General features: G+C 39.0%; 1 protein-coding gene across 1 annotated transcript; it reads left to right on the top strand.

The window, feature by feature from the left end:
• The first annotated feature begins 16,742 nt into the window (after positions 1 to 16,742).
• Positions 16,743 to 21,974, top strand: tmem167b.L (transmembrane protein 167B L homeolog). Its single transcript, NM_001093229.1, is given in 3 exon segments — positions 16,743 to 16,881; positions 17,033 to 17,164; positions 21,233 to 21,974. Coding segments are annotated over 3 exon segments (225 nt in total). The 5' UTR covers positions 16,743 to 16,871; the 3' UTR covers positions 21,316 to 21,974.
• The last annotated feature ends 1,598 nt before the right edge of the window (positions 21,975 to 23,572 follow it).

Genomic DNA, 23,572 nt, shown 5'->3' on the forward strand with positions numbered 1-23,572 from the left:
AATTGATACATTTAGTTGATATATTTGTTATCTTTGTCCCTGCTGAGCACAATCCCTGAGCTTCATTAAAGGCAGCTGATAGAATTGATACAATAGTTGCTAATATTCCACAGATTCTGTAGAGAAATGTATCAACTAAATGTATCAATTAAATGTAGCAAATTGTAACAGTTTAGATGCTCCTGGATCACAGAGCACCCAGACTGGGACGCTAGAGACAGGAACTTTGAACTTACATTTTGGGAAAACTGTAAAAAACAAATGATGGAAAGCAATTGAAAAATATCTTTGTTTAAGGTGAACAAAATGAAAACAACTCAACTATATATCTAACTAATTATTTATCCATCTCTATATCTATGTATATACGTATGTCTAAAAATCATTTAGAGAAAGGTCTGCACTCCAAGGGATTATAACGTCACAAGGGTAATTAGTGGCCAGCTGCCAATAAACAACTTTGTGAAGACTTTGGTTGATGGCACACTGGGCACTTTGCTGCCAGTGGAAAATCATTCAGCCCATAGGCACCAAATTGCCTGAAATATCTTTCCATTGTGTGTGAACAGAAATCAAACACTTCAGTTGCACAATCCCATGAAAATGCCTATGTACGAAATTCTAAGTAATTACGCTATTGAGGTGTTTCACACACACTTTGCCATCTATGGGGACAGTGATTTCCCATAGGCGACAAGGTGCTCCTGGTGTGATTACCTGTGAGCCCTGGGACTACTGACTTTTTTTCTACAAAATTTGGATAACTTCAGAATATTTGATTTACTGCCATGAGCACTGGAATGCATCATAATATTTAGTACTATTATAAATATTTAGAGTTGTGGGAGTGTGTGACAAGCCAAATTGATAATGGCACAAGTAGTGTTTGATTGCAATAAATACAGCTTATTATTACCTACTACAATTAAAAGCTGCCAATTTTTTTGCCGATATTGGGTAATTTGGTAACTGTTAGTTACTCATATTTTACAAGAAACCATGAAGTTATATCTAATGCCACAGCTATGTGTTTACTTTGGCGATGGTAGTAAGTTGGCAGTTGCAACACCAATTTACTCATGGAGATGGCACTTAGAACAAACAAATCTTTAGTTGTCCAACATGGGCAGATTTAAGCTGCTGATTTAGCCAAGTTGGCAACTTATCTACCTTTTGTGTGAGATCCTCTCACATGCTTGTCCTACTGATATCAGTCCAGTGGCACACACTGTGTATGCTCCTGGTCGATACCAGCTTTCTGTCTATGCTGCAGGCAAGGTATCAGCCATCAGAGCTGGCTTTAATATTAAATTTTTAGAGTTTGTGCCCCTTGGGCTAAGAGCATGCTATGTGGGCGATCTGCTTTTCTATGCTTTTTGCTGCAGTGGTCAGAGGCAGCACCCATGGCTTCAGCAGCAGCAGGTCTGGGTCAACGAGCCCACATGGCCGGGGCCCACTGGGTTTTTTCCTGTTGTCCTGCCGGCCTGGGACCCTGTTTCTCCCTGGCTGATGCTGAGCCTGTTAGCATGCAAACAAGATTGGTATTGAATGGGATCCTTACAGGATCTTAACTCCTGTACTTAAATAAAACTAGGGGGCAGATTTAGCAAGGGTCAAATTTCGAGGGTTAAAAAACCCTCAAATTCGACCCTCAAAGTAAAATCCTTTCAAATTCAAATATCAAATTCGAAGGATTTTAAAGCAAAAGTGTAGATTGAACAATCTAATAAAAATCGTTCGATTGAACGAAAAATCCTTCGAATTTAACGATTTTAAGTGATCGATCTAATGATTTTTACTCGATGAAAAAAAAAAAAAAACGTACAAAAGTGCTCTGGAAGGTCCCCATAGGCTAACATGGCACTTCGGTAGCTTTAATCTGGTGAAGTATGAAGTTTTTTTTAAAGAGACAGTACTTCGATTATCGAATGGTCGAACGATTTTTACTTCGAATCGTTTGAATCATTCGATTCGATAGAATTCGATCGAATTTGACCAATTCGATGGCCGAAGTACCCAAAAAAATACTTTGAAATTTGAATATTTTTGCATTCGAATTATTGACTCGAGCTTAGTAAATCTGCCCCTAGGTGTACTGAATTAATCTTGGTTTTAAAGCATTATTATATTTTGCTTTTTTTATACATAAAAAGCAATCACTAAAAATCCACTTTTATACTTCTCACCTCCTAATGTTCCTTCACAGTTTTTAGCCTGCATATGTGTATGTTATACTTGGGGAACATCAAAAGGCAAAATGCTAGACCACCGAATCAAAAAGGCTGTGAAGCACTGTCCTGCCAGACATTTATTGATTCCTTCCCCGTGGGCATGCATTTCACACAACACAATTAAACCTATTGTTCGAACATTGTTTGCTTTGATCAGCATTGTTGTTACAAAATACCATGTTTAAATACACCAGTAGTGAGCACACTGCAGGGGGAAAGGTGGAAAAAAAACTATAGTTTAAAAAAAATGTGGTTTGCTACTTGTAAATGCATTTTATTTCTTGCTTTGTACTAAGAACAAAATATATAAAACAAATATTTTTAATAGAACATTTGTTTTAAATCTGCTTCTATTGTATCTTCTTTTGTTAGCCAGAGAGATTCTAAATGACCTTTATAATCTTCAGTGTGTGTGTGTGTTGGCTGAAGGCCAGATACTGTGTTTGTCAGTGTCCATCCTAAAAGTATTCTCTAGGTTTTGCCATCAAATCATATATGTAACATATATCATGCTAAATTGCCCTTTTGTGGCTATCTTTAGAAACTAACAATTCTTAAGAATAAAGCTCCTTTATTTTGATCAATGTGGCCCATTACTGTGAAACATGTGGCTACACAGAAGTAATTATTATCTCAAGCCATCAATTTCCAGGTCTTCCTGTCATACATTTCTTGCTTCCTACTGACCATAATAGGAAGTAATTGTCCTATGTTGTGAACTTTTTTTAGATGCAAAAATCATTTTCAACAGTTTAGCAAGTGGCATAACTAAATGTTACTGGGCCCCACAGCAAATCAATTTTTGGTCCCCCAAAATATCCAGGTGTTTTCCTGTTTTATCAATATATACTAAAATTGCTCATTAATCATGTCCTTGTGGAACCCCTATACCTTCTGGGCCCCCCTGCAGCCACAGAGTCTGCTTCCTCTGTAGTTACACCTCTGAGCTTAGCATTATACATTATGCTTTAATTCTAGCAATCTTTTATCTTATTTGCTAAAAACACGTCCATTCTTTTCTTGGAATTATATATATTATATTCAGTTAAAGAAGCATCATTCACCTTAAGTGAATCTCTGTTATAACATTAGACAAGCAAGGACTAATTTATGATCACTAGGTGCAAAAATGTAGACTAATTTGCCAGTTATACAACTTACATTTATAAGTTGCAAGACACAGAGTGATATTGCGCAAGGGAGCACTGTACTTTACCTGTACCAGCTTTGCACTGGAACTATTGCACCTATAGGAGTGTGAGGTTTCTCTAGCTGAGCTGCACATTTTACTAACCAGCATAAATATCTCTGCATTTTGTATTCTAGTACAGTTAAGCTGTTATTCTGGTAAAATATTGCATTGTGGGTATAAAGATGAAACATTTTATGCACCCTTTTTATATTAAGTAAAACCATTCTTTAAAGGTTCCTTAAACATGAGAAAGGGGGGAATAATGCTTATTCTGTTACCTAAAAGTAACCAAAGGCCTTATGAAGATGTTCCAATCTGCTTGACAATAGAAAGAATTGAAGGTATTCCCTGGAAAAAAAAAGAGATCAAAGCTGTACAAAGAAGTAGATGGGACTTCTGCTCAGTTGGAAACAGTTCTGCTGACTCAAATTTAAAACAAAAAAGCAAAAGTTTTCTTTAAGCACAACAGGACCTACAAGACATTTGGGAGGCAGAATAACACAGGGTCAAGAAGTTGTGACCAGGTTAGCAACACAGGGAACAGAAGGACAAGACAATGCAGCAGAAAGTGGAAATGGGCACATGAATACAGAAGCATGTTTCTTTGCTGAAAAAGAATAGATGCTACATCAAGTCCCACTGAGATCTAAAAGGCTGAAAACCCGCTAATGGATTAGGTGACACAGCAGGGGCCAGAGGTCATGAGTGCACAGGATAGGCTAATTGTCAATTATGTGCATATTACCAATAAAAATAATGTATTAAATAGAAAAGCATGTTCACATTCATTGCTTTACTTGACAAAATTAAAAAAACACACTTCACAGTGGTTGACAAATAGAACAAACAATTGGTAGGATTATTTGTAGACACAATAGAACTGTATAATAATCAGTGCCCTAGCTGGATATGGTTTTAGGACAAGACATAAAAGGCATATATCCTGTTATAAGAAAAAAACTTGATAAATGTAAAAATTACACTTTTGGGGTGTTTATTTAAGGCACCCCCCTGAGAGCCCAAGGTTGAAAAGGGCACCTGGGAGTTGTAGTTCAATAACTGCTTATTGGCATTCCATACATATATTCCATATATTGGGGTCTCAGTTTTTCTCAAATGCCTTTGCTCTCTAACTATGTCCCTGGTGCATATGTATCTTGTTGTTCATGATTTCTTCTTATATGCCAGAATGTTGTTCATAGTTTCTGTATAAATACTAAATTGTTTTACTGCAAAATTCTTTAAACCTGTCCGATCAACTGTTGGGACAATGTTGTTTGAACAATCATACATTTTGGGATTGTTCACACCCCATCAATGTACAATTGACAATTGTACATTGTACTTAAATAAATTCTTTCGAACAATTAAATCTGCCTGTTTTTGGTCACCTTTACACTTAAGGCAAACAAGAGGGGTCATTTACAAATGCCTCAGGATCAAGAAGCAGCGCATTAAGAGGTACAAAATTGCACCGCTCAGTGCTTGCATTTGAGACATTGCTTTGCATATCATATCATATATAGGAGAACAGAGCTGTCTGAATGGCATGTAAGTTAGGGGCAGGATGGTTGAACTGCTCTGCATGCTCAGTTTAAAATTACATTGTTCAAGTTAGTTAATGGTTCAGGAAAGAAAAAAATGCAAAGATATTTCATTAATAAGAACCACAGCCCTAAGCTCTTCTCCTTCATGAAAGGAGCCTGAGAAAATATATAGATGTAAATAGATTTGTCTTTGCACCATTAAGATGTTCATCCCAGGAGAGATCCCCATCTAAAGGCTACTAATGTGATTGATAGGAAAGGGGCTGGAGTGTCAGAGCATTGGGAAGGGCTAATTATACTGTAAATCATGCAAAAGTAGACATTTGTGAACAAAAACTTGTTGGAGGGGGTTTTGTCCTATTAAAATGGTGTTTTTTTTTTAAATGAACTTAACCAGCCTTCTAATTACTAATTCCATTAGAATTAATCAATAGAACAAATGTAAAATATGCCTCATAAAAATGTACAACAGTTTTACAGCTGCAATGCATTTTCAAAATGTACAACAGTTTTACAGCTGCAATGCATTTTAAATGTTTATTAATCTGCACTGTCACTGCTAAAACAACTATTTTAATTGCCAAAGCCTGTTGATTGTTATACTACACTGAACAAGAACATTCTGCAACTGATTTAAAGGCCTACTTAATTGAAACGTTATTGTTTACTTGATAAGTTCTTTAAGTTCTTTAAGCTGGGCACCAATATTACAATTATTGGTCAATTTGGATACAAAGAATAGTAGTAAAAATTCTGATAAAGGCCCATATCTGATTTAGCAGTTTGATGAACCAGCTGTGTAGACAGGAAAGCCATTATTTTATTTGTCCGATGATTATTTACATACTCCAATACATTTACCTAATAGTTTACTAACAAAGCCTGAGCATTCAGATCTACACTATTCAGAGCACAATAGATGCTAAACAGCTAGATGGAAAATTATCCAAACTGGCAGTCACATGTGCATATTTATAATACAGTGTTTAGTCCTTTATGCCATGGGCCATGGCACACAGGGCCATAGTGAGAGTTACTGAGTGATAATTGCCTGACCCACAAGAGTACTGGCATCATTGAAGCAGTTGCATGCTTCAGGGTTCATTTGCAATTGCAAGAGTTATTTGCAAAGTACTCCAATGGATGCAAAATTTAGCGCCCATTGCCATGCTCCTTGTCAAAATGCAGTGAGAGGCAAAGCACCAAATCTGATGAATTGTGCACAATTTCTCTTTGTTTTAGAAGTTTGTTTCTATAGTGCACAATTCATCAGATTTGGTGCTATGCCTCTCACTGGGCACATCTAACGCGACAGAGGTGATGCAAAAACCAACAAAAATATAAGCATTTTGCACTAATTTGTAAATGAGCACTAATGTATGAATTAACACCATGCATCAAAAGTTAGCCATTACAAAATGTGTACATTTTTATGCAATATGGCTAAGTAAAAAAAATATGTCAATACGTAACACCACTCTCAAACTAATATAACCCATAGAAGTCAAAGGACAAATTTAGGTGGGGAATAACTTTTAAGCATGAACAGTGAAATAAAATACTGTGTAAAAATAAGGTAACCGTTCTTAAAGGGGTCCTCCACCCAAAAACAAATTTTTGTTTAGTGAAAAGAAATGTAATTCTAAGCAATTTTCTGATTTACATAAAGTTACTTGCAAATGTATCTGCAATAAAAAGCATTTAACTGTATTATTGTTTATATTCTCTGCTCTCTTGGCTCCTGCAGCAATGTTGCAAGCCAGCTGATTTACAGACCTGGAGAAGGCATGACTCCTTTTACATTACAGAAAGGGATAAGCAAACATTGTTTTTTTATTAGCAATTGTACTACAAATAACTTCAACATTTTTATGTGTACACTTCTTTTTATACCAGATTTGTGACTTGTGACTATAAATCTTCATATAATCAATACTCTAAGTTATAATTTTATAAGTTCTGTGCACCATGGCATTAAAGCAATGATGCAAACTATATTGTAATTAAACCTCAAAATCAATCAACATAGCAGTCTGGTTCACTATTCTTAAAATTAAAGTTACCAGTCAAGAGTTGAAGAATCAAACACACAGATTAGTGGTTCATGGTAATAAAAGTTTATATTACAATGTTAATATTTAAATAAAATAAGCATTTTATTCTTACTAGCATCACAAAAAAACACATCATTTACAGTATGCACATGCAAACATGATTATATATAAAGGGTCCAAGTTGCCTTCCACCTGTGTTAGGTGCTTGGATCCATCTGAGTATGGAGCAATCCAGAAGAATGGTCTGCTCGTCTTCCTATTTCCCATGTGGTGGGTTGCAAGATATAGTCACTGCAGGGGAATGCAGGGCAAAATGCCCATGTGTAAGAGCCCTAAATGAGAAATTTATGACAGTAATACAACTCTTTAATAGCTAAAAATAGCAATGGCCACATCCTATTTACCCAGAATCGACTTTACTTTTTCTGGGATTGTACTGCGTCTTTAGTGAACACTGATAGGGTGGAGGTATAGTGGGGTGGAGGAACAGGAATCCTGTTCTTAGTACTTGGTATGTTCGGTATAGATTAGAAGACAACTCTTTCCAGGGACATTTCTAGGTTTAAAAAAAAAATCCAGATTGTGTGAAGCATGCAGTACTGTTCCTTGGGGTTTATAATTTACTACAGGGTGGCCAATGATTTTTCAATTTTAAAGACATAACCTTAATTATGGTCTCTGTCATTCTTGTTACTGACATCACTTCATTTTAGTGGATTATGTAGTAGAAGAATTAAAGCTTGGCCTTGTTCCAGTGCCCAAAGAAACCAATGCTCAATTAACATTTACTACTACTACAAAGACAGTAAAATCAAACATTTTGTTGACTGAATGGTAAACTTTCTAGGCTTTTTTCCAATTTGCAATTGGTCTGAATTTTTTTTTTCTAATGGTTTTTCAGTTTTTTCAGCAACTTTCCATTTTGGTATTTCAGCAGCCATCTTGTTGCTAGGGTCTTAATTTATCCTAGCACAAGAGACTGGAATATCAATAGGAGAAGAATGATAAGTAATAAAAATTAACAACAACAATAAAACTGTAGCCTCACAGAGCAATAATGTGGCTGCTGGGGTCAATGACCCCCATTTGAAATTTGTAAAGAATCAGAAGAGGAGGGCAAATAATTAAAACATGATAAAAAAAAGCAATAATGAAAACAAAGTTGCTAGAATGGGCCATTCTATAACATACTAAAAGTAACATAAAGGTAAACCACCCCTTTAAAGGTCTGACTAATCCTTGGTTGCACAACAGTATGTATATGGAGAGAACAAGATACTGTAAGTAAAAACGTGACTGCCACCCAGTGGTCATATAACACCAAATCACAAGACAATTGATATATTTTTACTATATTAGGGCCCTTACTCATGGGTGTTTTGCCCTGCATTTTACTTCGGACACTTTTCCTGTGTTTCACCACAGGGGAGCTCAGAACGAAATGCAGCCTGTATTTCCTGATAGTGGTGTACTCACAGAGGTGCATCCAATCTCCAAACGCAGGTGGAATGCAACACAACACAACATGATGTATGCCACCTGTGTTCTGCGCTTGGATGCACATGTGTGATTACAGCACTATCAGGAAATACATGCCACTGTTGGACAGGGGGCCTTGGGCCAACCGGGGCCCCCACACCCCCTGGGCCCCCCATCCACAAACTCCAAGCGGCCCCCACCCTAACCACCACTTGCTGCAACCCCGCCTTAAAGGGGAAGGAAACCTAGTGGGCGCAAACCCCCCACCCCCCCCCTCTCGTTTGTTTCCCACCCTCCCTCCTCCCCCCTGGCCTACCCGTCCCGCCGGGCAAATGCCCCTAACTTATTACTTACCCTTCTGCGCAGGTCCAGTCCAGGGAGTTCACAGACGACATCTTCTTCCACGCGATCTTCTTCCTGCTTTGAACGGCGCATGCGCAGTAGGATCATTTCGCCGGCGCCAAAACGCCGTTCACAGCAGGAAGAAGATCGCGTGGAAGAAGATGTCATCTGTGAACTCCCTGGACTGGACCTGCGCAGAAGGGTAAGTAACAAGTTAGGGGCATTTGCTCAGCGGGACGGGTAGGCCAGGGGGGAGGAGGGAGGGTGGGAAACAAACGGGAGGGGGGAGTTTACGCCGACTAGGTTTCCTTCCCCTTTAAACCACCCCGGCATGTACCCATGTATTATTGCTGCCGCAATCACACGCAGGCCACGCAGCCCCAGGTGCAAACCCCAACCACAACCACCCCCCTGGGACCCCTCCATTGCATACCATACTAATCTTGCAGAAGCAAACAGGCCTGCACCACACAAATCTTGAGAGAGGGAGTGGATCGACCCAGTCTGACCCTGATTCAGGCTATGTTTCGCTCTGTTCTCCCCTGCGGTGGAACGTAAGAAAACTGACTGCAACTGCAAATGAACGCAGGGCAAAATACCCATTAGTAAGGACCCTTAGAATGTTCCTGTATCAGACATTAGACTCTGGGAAACAGTGGTAATGTCTGCCTGGTACAAGTAGTGAAATCATGGTTGTGCAAAATTATGATGTACCAAGGTTTAATCAATACTGCACAACCAAACAAAGATAAGAATGGAGACACCCTTTCAAATCATATGATTTCTGTACCTTCCTTCCTGCCATCCTTTAATTTCTGAGTAGAGTTTTTATTATAGACCACAACATGCTTATAGTAAAGATACTTAGAATTATAACAAAAAGTGTCACAATATAATTACAGTTACTACTGAATTAATCTTTGTATAGGAACACCTATGCTGTCATCATTTTATGTTATTTCTGTACAGCTGTGCAATTTTAATGGATCTTCCCTCCTTAGGCTAGTGCGAGACATTGCAGATCCCGGCCTATGGAGAAACTCAAGAAGCAGCTCCTCCACTACTGTGGTGTTTATACAAATGGCCTGTAGTCACTGTGATCAGACATACTGTGCATACTTCCTGGTAGCTTAAAAGTGAAAGCTTACTGTGTGTAAGGCCTGCATGACTCTGCTAATAAAGCACTGTTATACTCTACTCATCCTTGGCTACCCAAAACATAACAAATGGTGACAAGGATGGCTCTTCAGCAGCTTTCAGCTTTTCTTCCAAACCCTGGTGAGCCTACCATACCTTTTACTGCTTGGATCCTTATGTTTGAAAATAACATTATTGCTGCTGACCAAGGGGAGATTTCTGCTGCTAGAAAGCATGCTTTACTTATTCACTGCCTGGGAGCCGAGGGACAGCTTATATTCTATACATTACCATTACCTGATGATACTTATGAAACTGCTGTTACTGCTTTAAAGAACTTTTTCGTGCCAAGAGTAAATGTGGTTGCTGAAAGATATAAATTCCGCCAACGTGGACAACGTAATGGCGAATCCACAGAACAATTTGTAGCAGCTTTGAGAGAGCTGGTTGTTACCTGTGAGTTTGGGAATCTAAAAGATGAAATGCTAAGAGACCAAATAGTGGAAAAAACAAACTCACCTCGCATTAGAGAGAGACTGCTCCTAGAGGAGGATTTAACCCTTACAAAGGCTCTTACAGTTGCTAGCCAAACTGAAACAGCAGTGGCAGAGGCAATAACTTTCAGTCAGGGAACTGCTGGGAATGATTTGCATTCAGCACTGTGGCCTAATAATGCACAGTCACAGGTAAAATACAGTGCTGAGGAAAGGGATTCACCTACACTGCAAAAACGTGCAGCAAATACAAATAGAAAATACTGCTTTCGCTGTGGTTCAACACAACACACTGCAAATCAAGTTACATGCCCTGCAAAAGCTAAATGGTGCTGCAAATGCACAAAAGTATGACATTTTGCTGTAGATCTGCTAAAGATGTTCATGGAGTCACTACTACAAATGTTACAGTATTAAGTGTGGATAAAGCTGATACATGTATTCCAGACAAGATTATATGCATTGTCAGTGTCAGTACTGCTTCTGCTGACAAAGGACACTCCATTAACCTTATGCTTGATACAGGTTCAGCTTTTTCTATACTTCGAAAGGATATTTTCGTGAAATACTTTGCACCTGCCCTGAAACTGGTCAGTTACTTAAAGAATCCAATCCCTTGCTTGGTTGCTTGCCAGTGACTGTACAATTTGAATCAAAGACTGCACAATGTGACTTTTACATTGTGAATAAGGGTACTGCTATACTTGGAAGGGATCTCTTTGCTGCATTAAACCTACAATTAGTGGATGGTCTCAGGTCCAGACTGAGAATTAAAATAGGCCCAGGCATTCCAGGTACACAGAGGCCCAATCAGCCCACACAGAGGCCCAACCAGCCCCCACCAACCCACTAAATACTGACTTTCTATGGGACCTTATAGCAGCCCCTCTGGCATTTGCCAGAACCCACAGATTGCCAGTCCGGGCCTGGATGGTCTCATTTCTACAGCACCAGTGCCTGCCACACAGCCAGTGTCTAAAATTTCAACACAAAGCAACACTTCACTGGGCTGTGCAAAGAACTTTGTACACAATGTTAAGTTGAGACCAGATGTAAAACCAGTAACATTTCCTGATTCAGCATGGGAAAAACTTGCTATTGATATTGTCGGTCCTTTTACAGATGCTCCTATAGATTGTAGATTTGCCATTACCTTGACAGACTCTGTGTCTCTCATATAACATCAGCTACAGTAATAACATTTCTGTCTACGGTCTTCAGCAGAGAAGGTAATCCAAAGGAGTTAATATCAGACAACGGACCAAAATTTGTCTCATATGAGTTTGAATCCTTTCTGAGAGAGAGGAAAATCGTGCATAGGAAATCTTCAGTGTATTACCCACAAGCAAATGGAGAAATCAAGTGATTCAACAGAAGTCTGAAAGAAGCACTACAGACAGCAAATCTAACTGGGAAATCTTGGAAAGTATTTACAACAGAGTCCCTACATAACTACAGAGCAACGCGCCATGCAACAACCCAATCATCTCCTGCTGAATTATTACATGGCAGACAGATGCACACTAAGTTACATGTTGCAGACATCAAACTTCCACAAAATACTGTGCCTACCAAATCATCTACTGCTGACATGGTAAAATGTCAACAAGCCAAATGTTAGGCTTATACTGACGCGGTGCATAAGAAGTGCACGTTCAGCCTGGATCTTTTGTCAGAATTAAAAAACCAGGAATACTGAAACAAGGACTTTGTGATGTGAAGAATGTATAATATTGTTTTAAAATGCATACTGTTTAATTGTTGCTGTTTATTAAAGTTGTCCAAATGCTTTCCTACTATAGGGGGAATATGTGGTGTTTATATAAATGGCCTGTAGATGTCACTGTGCTCAGACATACTCTGTATACTTCCTGGTAGCTTAAAAGTGAAAGTGAAAGCTTACTGTGTGTAAGGCCTGCATGACTCTGCTAATAAAGCACTGTTATACTCTACTCATCCTCGGCTACCCAAAACATAACAACTACTGTTGTGCTGATCAATGTGCGTTCACCCAGAAACATTGCCTGTGTTTTGGTGCCAAGTGATACAGAGGATTATGGTGCCAAAATGCAAGATATTGCATTTTGTGCTGAAATCAGCTGTGTCTGCCTGCACCCAAGAAGTGTATTCAGGTGGCAGCAGATCACTGCCTAACTTTCTTATGTTATAAAAATGAATGATAATTATGTAATATTTGTATTATGTATCCTATCCTGCTTGCATTTAAAAATACATTATCCTAAGAAACAGTATCAACCATGTATTATGCACCCCAGTATATTACACCTAGTTGTGTCCCTGGGCTCAGCATCAGAAGTTTATAGGGCACCCCAAAGCTTTATAAAAAATATCTTAGTACTTTATTCTTTATCACTGAGCCCACTATCGTAAATATAGTAGAACCCAGATTTTATCATAGGACAATGTCAATTCTAGGAAAACATAATATCCAGGAAAAATGCTGCCTGCCTGTATGTGACTGCTACAAAATGGCGTCAATTTCGGGAAATGCAAAATCCGGGAAAAAAGATGATTCTTGCCTGTATGGAACCGCAACAAAACTGAGCCAATTCCGCAAAAAATTGTAAATCTAAGGGCGTAAAGTTGAAGTTCTATTGTATGCCAAAAATCACCTGAAAAATCAAAGCTACAAAGTTCAGGTAGCAGAACAATCAATTTTCAATTAGTAAGTGACCCTGATTTTTCATCTCAATCAGCTGTGTATTCAATTAAGATAACCTAAAACTGGAGTCAAAGTAGGGGAAAATGTCTGTTAATATAAAAAAAAAATCAAAAACATTACCTTATTGTATGTCAAAATATTTTTTCCTGTCTCAAAGTTGGATTAACTAACAGTCCATACAGGTTGGAATCAAACTTCATTGCTTGATCTCTTAGATTTTTATACTTCTTGACTTTGATTGTTTTCCATACTCTCCAGATCAGGAGTAAACAGAGTAAATGTTGAATGACAAAAGACCTCATAGCAATCTGCAAACTGTTGCTTATGGACTTCCGTGAGTTTATATGTAAATGATAACTCTATTGTGGAGTTCCTCAGAAATGTACTTCTAATGCACACACATTTGTTACAGGTGTGGGGGCAGTATGAGGGGAGCCCACAGAGTGTATGTTTTCCCCAAGAGCCTCCAATGACAAAAATGATGGAGGTAGGGTAACAAATCAGGGACAGAGACATCTCCTCTGCCTGCTACTATTCAATATAGCATACTAACCATTACTTAAAGGGATACTGTCATGGGAAAACATGTTTTTTTCAAAATGCATCAGTTAATAGTGCTACTCCAGCAGAATTCTGCACTGAAATCCATTTCTCAAAAGAGCAAACAGATTTTTTTCTATATTATATATATCTGGCAGGATAAAAAAGCTTTCCTTTCAAAATATTTCCCTGGGTTTCAGGAGGGTTGGCATTGAGTTCTTGCATAAATCTAACTAGTAGCACACCCTGAGCTTGCTTGATTTCTGGATTGTGCATAAGAGGCTTGCTGAATAAGTGTCAATAAAGATGTCAGGATTTAAAAACAGCAAAAGCATCATTACCTAAAAGTACATACGAAATGTTAAAGGGATACTGTCATGGGAAAAAATGTTTTTTTTTTTAATGCATAAGTTAATAGTGCTGCTCCAGCAGAATTCTGCACTGAATTTTTTTTATATTTAATTTTGAAATCTGACATGGGTCTGGACATATTGTCAGTTTCCCAGCTGCCCCCAGGCATGTGACTCTTTACTGCTGTACTGCAAGTTGGATTGATATCACGCCCCCCCCCCACAGCCACCCATCAGCAGAACAATAGGAATTTAACCAGATAACAGCTCTCTGACTCAAGATAACAGCTCCCTGGTAGATGTAAGAACAGCACTTAATGGTAAAATCCAGGTCCCACTACTACACACTCAGTTACATTGAGTAGGAGATAAAACAGCCTGCCAGAAAGCAGTTCCATCCTAAAGTGCTGGCTCTTTCTAAAAGCACATGACCAGGCAAAATTACCTGAGATGGCAGCCAAAACAGAAATATTACAACTAAAAAAAATACACTTGTTGGTTCAGGACTGAAATTTTATATTGTAGAGTGAATTATTTACAGTGTAAACAGTGTAATTTAGAAATAAAAACCATGACAGAATCCCTTTAACTGGATTATGAGTGGCACCAGGATTTATGGTTTTACTCAGTGCACATGTATCATATGTTTGGAAATTTTTAAGAGGACTTTCTAGGTGGATAAAAGTCTGGCAGACTTTTGCAATCTGTACTTCTGAAAGGCTACTTTAAAAATGTTGTTAAACGAAATGCAATAGTAGAGGCATCAAGCTGGCCATACATATGCTCTTGTAAATAGACCAGCAAATGTATGGATTGCTACACAATTGAGTAACCACAGTTTTCACTAAACCTCACATACAGGCCGCAGTAATCCTCGAGTTACTGGACTTTCTACCTGGCAAAGTTGGTACCTATACAAGCCCAATTAAATATTGGTTGCTAATAGGGATAATCATGGGTCCAATTAGGGTTGTCACCTTTCCTCCCAACTAACTCCGGACGGGGAGGTGGGACAGTGACGTAGCGGGAGGACTAGTTAGGCCTAGCATTCTCAGTATTTGTGGCCGAGTACATAACCATTATGATTTCTGAACTTCATTCCTCATTTCTTAGTCCTCCCATTCATTTTTATTGCTCTGGAAAGTGGAAAGGTTTAACACAATTTAGTGTCATCAGTGCTTTAATACATTAAACACACTCATAATGCCACATCTGAATTACCTCAAATCATTTGTCATTGCGACTAATGAGAACACACCAGCTCAGATATTTGCCTAAAAATGTCTTAAGTGAGCCTTAAAGTGTTTAGAAAATCACTGCAATCAGGGGCGTAACTATAGAGGAAGCAGACCCTGCGGTTGCAGGGGGGCCCAGGAGTGTAGGGGGCCCAGTGAGACCCTAATTAATTAGCAATTTTAATATATCTTGGTAAAATAGGCCAACTTATAAATATTTTGGGGCCCTAAATTGAATTTGCTATGGGGCCCAGTAACAACTAGTTACGCCACTGACTGCAATGACATTTAAATTGCCACAGGCAGCTATTGGGTGATTTGGCGTCCTAAATATTTTAAGGGCCATATTTATCAAGGGTCAAATTTCGAATTGAAAAAAACTTTGAAATTCGAATTCAAACCGAAATTAGGTCGAAGTTTTTTTTTTTTGGTCAAATAGGTCCGTTTTCGATGGAATAGGTCCGTATTCGGCAGAATCGAAGGAATATCGTATTGGATCGAATTTGATTCAAATTTTTTCCCCAGAAAAACTTTGATTTTTCAATGTTCACCAATTGACTCCAAATAGGTTATAGGAGGTCCCCCATAGGCTAAAACAGCAATTCGGCAGGTTTTAGATGCCGATTGGTCGAAGTTGAATTTTTAAAGAGACAGTACATGACAAATTGTGATATTCAAATTTTCGAATTTTTTTCAAATTCGAATCAAATTTAGACTTCCCTAGTCGAAATACACAAAATATAGCTCAGAATTTGAATTTTTTTCATTCGAAAATTCACCTCAACTTCAAAATTCGAATTCAAAAAGACCAACCGAATGGTGGTCGAAGTTTTTTGGGGTCGAAGTGGGCCTACTTCGAATCGTACGATTCGAAGTAGCACTACTTTGATTCAAAGTTTTTTTAACTTCGAACTTCGATCTCCCAAACTCCCCCAATTGCCTCCATACAGGTTCTAGGAGGTCCCCCATAGGCTAAAGTCGAAGTTTTAAAGAGACAGTACTATAAAAAAAATTCGACCTTCGAATTTCAACGTTTTTTTTAACTTCGAACCTTCACTTCGACCTTTGATAAATCTGCCCCTAAGTGTAGATAAAACAGAACGTGCAAAATTGCGAGCATATTTCTGTATGTGTCATCATCCTAATTTACCAATCAACAATTATAGCTCTAATAAACTTTGCCATTTACTAAATGTGTGAGATCGGAGTGCCCTCTTCTGGATGCAGCCAGAGCTAGACAAACTGCTCATTGATTGAGCTAGAGTGTGCAACTTTTTCGTGGAGAATCTTTGGGGCATGGATGGATAACTGAAACTTAAGATATTTTACAAAATGCTTTTATATCGTGTGTGAATGACTTGACGCCTGCGTTTTTGCGCAGCGCGTTAGATCGCACCCTCAAACCCAAATCTTTCTTATTCCAGTTTCCCAGCTAACTTTTGACCCGCCTCTTCCGGTAAAGCGTGATCACGTGATTGAGAGCCTAAGCGTCTAGTTTCCCTCTGCTGAGGTGGACCAGGAAGAGAAGCGCGGATACTGGTGGCACTGATATTATCCGTGACAGGAGGGAGGTAGATATTCTTCGCAATGACTAACGGTAAGCGGGTAACATGTTCCGCTGTGTGTAATATAGATACACGATAGCCGGTCCCTTTATACTGTCAGCTTCTCCGTATTAGTCTTTAGCCCCGAGTGACAATGATTCCTATTTAATTATGGCACCTAATGTGTTTTTATTGTTGCAACAGTTTATTCGCTGGATGGTCTCCTGGTGTTTGCACTTCTGTTTGTGTGTACATGCGCTTACTTCAGGAAGGTGCCACGTCTGCGCAGTTGGCTGCTTTCAGAGAAGAAGGGAGTATGGGGAGTCTTCTATAAAGGTGAGATCTAATATTCTGTCGTACGGACCGAGAAAGACGTCTAATCATATGGAGAGTGGTTGCCTATGTTGCGGACGTATAACGGAGTGTTTATTTGCAGTGTAGGGAGTTTCAGCTGATTTTATAGGAAGCTGAGAGTGCAGTCTAATGCAGCAGGATGGTCGGCACTTATATGATTATTATTAATCACATGTATTTATGGAGTGCCAACATATTACGCAGCACCAGTTGTTTAACTACAAGTTACTGGGCCCACAGCAAATTACTTTCCCTTAGGTTTTGGAAAGACATTTCTTATAAAAAAATATATTGAAACTGGTAATCTGCCCCCCCCCCCCCCAGTGCAGTAGGGAGCCACAAAAGCATGAAAACAGTTTCTGGGGCCCGCTCTAACTGGCCACTTGGTAGCCACATGGTGACTGCAAGCCTGCAGGAGGCAGAGTTTGGGGGGGGTACACTTGAGGGGTTGTTTATGTACCCTGGGGGAGCAAATGCAAGACAGCTTTAAAGGAGAAGGAAACCCTTTTGGCGCAAAACCCCTCCCCCGTAGTCCCCCCTCCCCCCGGCCTACCTACCCCAAGGCAAATGCCCCATACTTGTTAGTCACCTCCTCTCTTGCCGAGTTCATGGGCGCCATCTTCGTCCGATTGCTCTTCTTCCTGTACTGATCGGTGTTTGGCGGGGGGAGGGGTTTTGCGCCAAAAGAGTTTCCTTCTCCTTTAAGGAATAGTAACACCAAAAAAGTGTTTTGAACTAATGATATTATAATGTGCTGTTGTGCTGCACTTGTACAACGGATGTATTTGCTTCAGAAACTCTACTAAAGTTTATATAAACCAGCTGCTATGTAGCAATGGGGGCAGCTATTCAAAGCTGAAAAATTAGGAAAGGCACAGGATGCACAGCATATAAACAGATGCACTCTGTAGTATATAATGTGAGTTTTTAGAATGTATCTGTTATCTACTGTGTATCTTGTGCTTGAATGGCTGCCCTCATGGCTAAGCAGCAGCTTGTCTATAAACTAAAGTAGTGTTCTGAAGCAAACACACCAGTTTTACAAATGCAGGGCAACTCTACATTATACTGTCCTTCCTAAAACACGTTTATTTTTTTGGTGTTACTGTTACCTTTTATGATGCCCCATAGTCTTCACTTTAAGCCCCCTGGGATTCTCTGCACTGAGCTGGATTAAAAAAATCTAGGGCTCACTGCAGAGATCAGCGTCAGGAGGTGCAGCCAGGCACCCCCCAATACGAGCTGCAGCTCTATACCTTCTGCAAGGTAAAGGGCAGAGAGGGTGGGCCACCTATGTCCCCCCCTCCCTTAACTAATGCAGTCAACTGGGTTTGAAATGAGAGCAGAGGCCTGCAGCAATTCACACAATGCAGGATGCAGAGTCCTGTATTATAATTGAGCTCTGTAGTCTTTAAAGGGGAACCGTCACCAGAAATCACATGTTGTTTGTTTCTGATTATAGTATGCATAAAAGATATACACAATAAAAATAAAACATTCTGTTTGTTAAATAATTACTTTAACTTTCAACCATCCCACATATAACCCTGTACAGGCACAATCCAAATGCTTTTCGTCGGCCTTTCGTTCTCCCCATTTCATTATACCCTCCCTTAAGAAAAGCTCTCTATTGCCACTGCACTTATATTCTGACTAAGGAGCAAGTCAGAGGAAGAGTAATAAATAATGGGGTGACCACAGGGAGGAGGGTAAACAGGAGAATGCAGCAACAAGGATATTTGGAATGGCACAGTGTGTAGGAGGCATGCATGGAGAAAGTTAAAAGGCGAAGGGGCTACGGAAGAGGAGTAGCAGTGTAAAGCTGGCCATAGATGCAAAGATCTGATCATACGAATCAATGTACGATCAGACTTTCCCATCTCCCGACCCGTCACTAACCATTCAGATCAAAGTCTTACCATTCCGACCAAATAAAGTAGTTAAAGAACAGATCATCTGATGTTCTGCCCCTGACAGCAATCGTACGATAGACAATGCTAGTGACAGTCTCCCACTGAAAATTGCACGATTGGCAATACACGCAGAGATGTTATCGGCAGACGACAGAAATTTTCTAACCTGTAGGAAAAGAGTAGTCAGCACATCGATTCTCGGTATTCTTTTGAGATGGTGCACGTTCTACAATGGCCACTTCACATTGGCAGACTGTGTAGTAAAGGATTGAACAGCACCACCAACTCTTCAAGTGATTAAAAAGCCTTTATTTGTGCTTCAGCTTGATAAAAGGCCGCATGGCCTGAAACATTGCGGTGATGCCCACAACAGCTTTTTAATCACTTGAAGAGTGGTGCTGTTCAATCCTTTACTACAGAATTTTTCTAACCTGTCCGATTGACCAAATGACGATCTCCGCCGGATGAAAAATGTCGGGACTCTACACACACGGTCCGAAAATCGTACAAATCTATGATTCGTACAATCAGATCGTTGCGTCTATGGCCAGCTTAAGGCAGAAGGTTAATATCTAAAGGGGGGAATGGCGATTAATATATGGTTGAGGGAGCAGTAAAGCACACACAAAATAAGAGAAGCATGGTACTGTAGAAATGGTCAGGCTGGGGAGGAGCATGGAGAAATTGGAGGACTGACGGTGTACATGCCTTTCTGACTTCTCGAGAACAATGAGGGCCAAGCTACAGTATATGGGTGGTGTTGGGTTTAGTTAGTAGGTAGTGGAAGGCATGCCCACTCTGCTCAAGCCTGAATGCAGTTTTAACCCTTTAAGTGCCACAGAACGTAGAATCTACGTCCTGTGGAAACGGTTTTTCTTATTCCACAGAACGTAGATTATACGTTCTGCAGCATTAAAGGGTTAGGGAATGGAGGAGCACCTTTTCTGTTTTTTTATGGTATTCTGGAGTAAACCTACTGTTTCAGGATTTTTTGGCCTTGGAATCTAAAGTATGCCGGTTTTCTGCCTTCGTACTGTCAAAATTCGGTAATATACTGCAGGGAGTTTTTGCTGTACAGCAAAATCTCCTTATAACTATACATATCTGGTATTCACACGTTTGAGAGACACAGGGCTTTCCAAATCAGTTGGATTTTCATGTGTAAAATTAAATATTTTTCTGGTATAAATTCATATATTGTGAAAAATAGGAAATGTTCAGGTTTTTTTGGTATGTCGCGCTATAAATCTTTTTGCAGAGGTGGCAATAAATTAAAGGGGTGGTTCATCTTTAAAGGGGAACTAAAGTCTAAAATAGAATAACGCTAGAAATGCTGTATTTTGTATAAAAAGCATAAATAATTTGTTGTAACTCTGTTAAACATCTTTGCAAGACCATGCACATGCTCAGTGTGGTCTGAGCTGCTTAGGGATCGCCATAAATTATCAAAACAGCTCAAGTCAAATAATATCTGCCAGAAGCCAATACACCAAGACTGATTAATAAACAGAATATGCAGACTGCACTGGGTCCTGTGTTGTTGTGTAATATAATGGTTATCTTATAGTTTTTGTATTATTTAAACAAACTTTCTCTAACAACTCTGCAGAATCAGTGGCTGCAGCAAAATAATCCTTCAATGAGAATTCCAGTTTATCTGTTTAAATCTGGCTCCATAATCTCTGTCCCTGCCACTGGAGTTGGAAACATTAAAGGGGATGTAAACGCAAAAATGTAATTCCAATATGAATCTCTACACAGTCGCTGTCTGCTCTACAGGGAAACAAACAAAGCTGCTTGAGTTCTAGGAAGTAAGGTGGGAGGGGCTCACTGAGCTCATTTTTAAAAAGGGAGTATTAATCATACCATATATAGATGTTGATACTAGTATAAAGTAAAGATTATCAGTGGTTCTCAGTGAAATCTTCATGTACAGTATTTGCTGAATAACTTACTTTTATCTATAGGGTGCAATTAATCCTGATTAACTGATCAATGATATATTTTTTCCAGACTGAAAATTTAGGTTTTATCACTCAAAAATTATCTTGCTAACCCAGAAGGATGAGTTGAACCAAGTGTGTACAACTATGGATGCTATAATTGAGATAATGTCTTTATGCTTTTTTTTTTCTAGCTGCAGTCATTGGTTCTCGTTTACACTTGGCTGTCTCTATTTCCTGCATTGCTATGGCCTTTTATGTGCTCTTCATCAAGTGACAACTTTATCAAATGCTCTGCAGTCTCTCAACCTACAAGGGAACTGGGAACCATGATCACCCTACCTAGAGACAAAAAGGAGTGGGAATTTGTTGTTTCCCAGGGATTATAAAAGACAAGGCCTGGACATTACCTGTATTGTTGAGGGGATAGTATGGACTGGAATGACACATTCCCCAAAAGGGACATATTTGTCTATACTCAACTGTAATTTGTTCCTCTCATAGCATTTGATATGCATTTTATGGATCAGGGGACGTTTAAATTATTGGCTAAGTGTTTACTTTTTGGGGGTGGGGGCTTTGAAAGTTGTAACTCTTACTACAACATGCACCCTTAGATGTGATCTCTTCTCTCAAATATTTCTGTTTATGGAAAACGCTTAAACATACAGATAAATATTGTTATAATCTTTAAATATCAAGAAACTGTCAGTCAGTAAATTATCTAATGGCGGCAATATTTAACGTTGGAAGCCCTGTTTAATGTTACAAGGTGAACTTTTTAGTCTGAGAAAACATGCCTAAGAGCAGTCATGTATTTAGATGGCCTAAGAACCTATACAATATCAAAATGTAATGGTTTAGGGAATCACACATTAAACTTATTTACGGTTGGAGAAAACATTTTGGGTCATGATTAAAATTTTTACATGAGGCTGTTTTTTGTCATAATTTTCTGGAAGGCGCTTTAACAAAAATGTGTTAAAGTACTTGTTTTGGAGAGATGATAGTTACAGGTCACCCTTCACCTGCAACAAATTCTTATTGAAAAGAACAGGAACAGCTTGTCCTATGGCAGATGCTGACATGCAAGTAGCACTCAGAAACCATTGTTGTGGCATTCTGTCACTACTGCTGTTTGTGTTAGTGAGTGAGCCATTCTTAATAGCTGGAAACCGTGACAAGCTATGAAGAGTTTATTAAAGGGGCACTATACTTTGTAGTTCAATGAATAGGGATTGGGCTGAATGCACTTTTTTGCTATTGTTTTTGCCATGTTGTGGGCTAAACAGGAACACTGAAGCTACTTTAGTATTACTTATGATTTAGATAATTAGGTGTTCAGTACACAACATCCTTCATTCACCCATTATTCAGTGAGATTATTTGTGCAGTTGTTGTATCATTATCTCCCTCTCAAGGACCAAATGTGGAGTAACTTCCTGTTTAGTTTAAGAAATAACTAAAATGATTAAAACAGTACATAAAAAGTATGTTTGGGCCAAGCCCTGTTTGTTGAACTGCTTTATCTCTGCCTGCAACGCACGGCAAAAATGACAATTTTCTGTTTAGCTTGGTATCATAATTGTCTAAACAGATTATTTTTGTAAATCTTATTAATTGGATCACAACTGCTGTTAGAATTTAGTCAAGTAGTTCGATTGAAGGTGAAAATAGTCAGTAGTTGCCTTTGCATTCTTCGAATTTCTGCTTATGCAGGCATTGCATAACAATTGTAGGTTATAATCGCTCTAGGACTCTAATCCATGTGCTCTTTTCTCCCCTCTTGGTAACAAAAATATTAACAGGTATATAAAAAAAATTCACAGTTCCAAACAGTCACAGTAATGATATAATAAATGCAGTGAAATTATGGGAGCACAGTTGTGTTGTTTTTCCTTTACAATTACGCCATCTTGTAAGGGAGCTATGAAAATGTTTCAGCACTGGAGGATAACACAAGGCCGAAGCTGCAAACTGTGAGTAATAACTTTATAGAATCTAGGGGGAACAATGCAAAACAGAAACGATTATCTGCTAGTATTTTCATTAAAAAAATGTAAGAAACAAAATAATTGCTTAGTAGATAAGCTGTAATGGTTTTCCGTTAAACATATGGTTTGATTTTTAATTGTACTTTACATATTCACTTGAAACCCTCTGCTGCACTAATTGAATATGAAGAGTACAATTAAACCCACAATTTCCCCCAACTGATCCTCTACCCGACACGCAATAGGCCAACTTACATTGTGACTCTGGGACACAAAACCGTAAGTGATCTCACTTTGGACCGTAAGTGACATCACACAGGTGCCAGGGCCCCCCAACAAGTTAAAAAGAATAATTGGTGACCAGGGCCCCCCTACATGTTAAAAAAATATTAGGGCCAATGCCCTCCATAAGTTTTTTTTTTTTTTTTTTTTTAAAAATCATTGATGGTCAGGGCCCCCCATAAATTACAAAAAATGGCACCAGGGCCTCCCCCCCATAACATTTTTTTTTTAAAAAAAAAAAAAAACATTTTGCACCAG

The sequence above is a fragment of the Xenopus laevis genome, chromosome 2L, assembly GCF_017654675.1.
Source record: "Xenopus laevis strain J_2021 chromosome 2L, Xenopus_laevis_v10.1, whole genome shotgun sequence".
Classification (NCBI taxonomy): Eukaryota; Metazoa; Chordata; class Amphibia; order Anura; family Pipidae; genus Xenopus; species Xenopus laevis.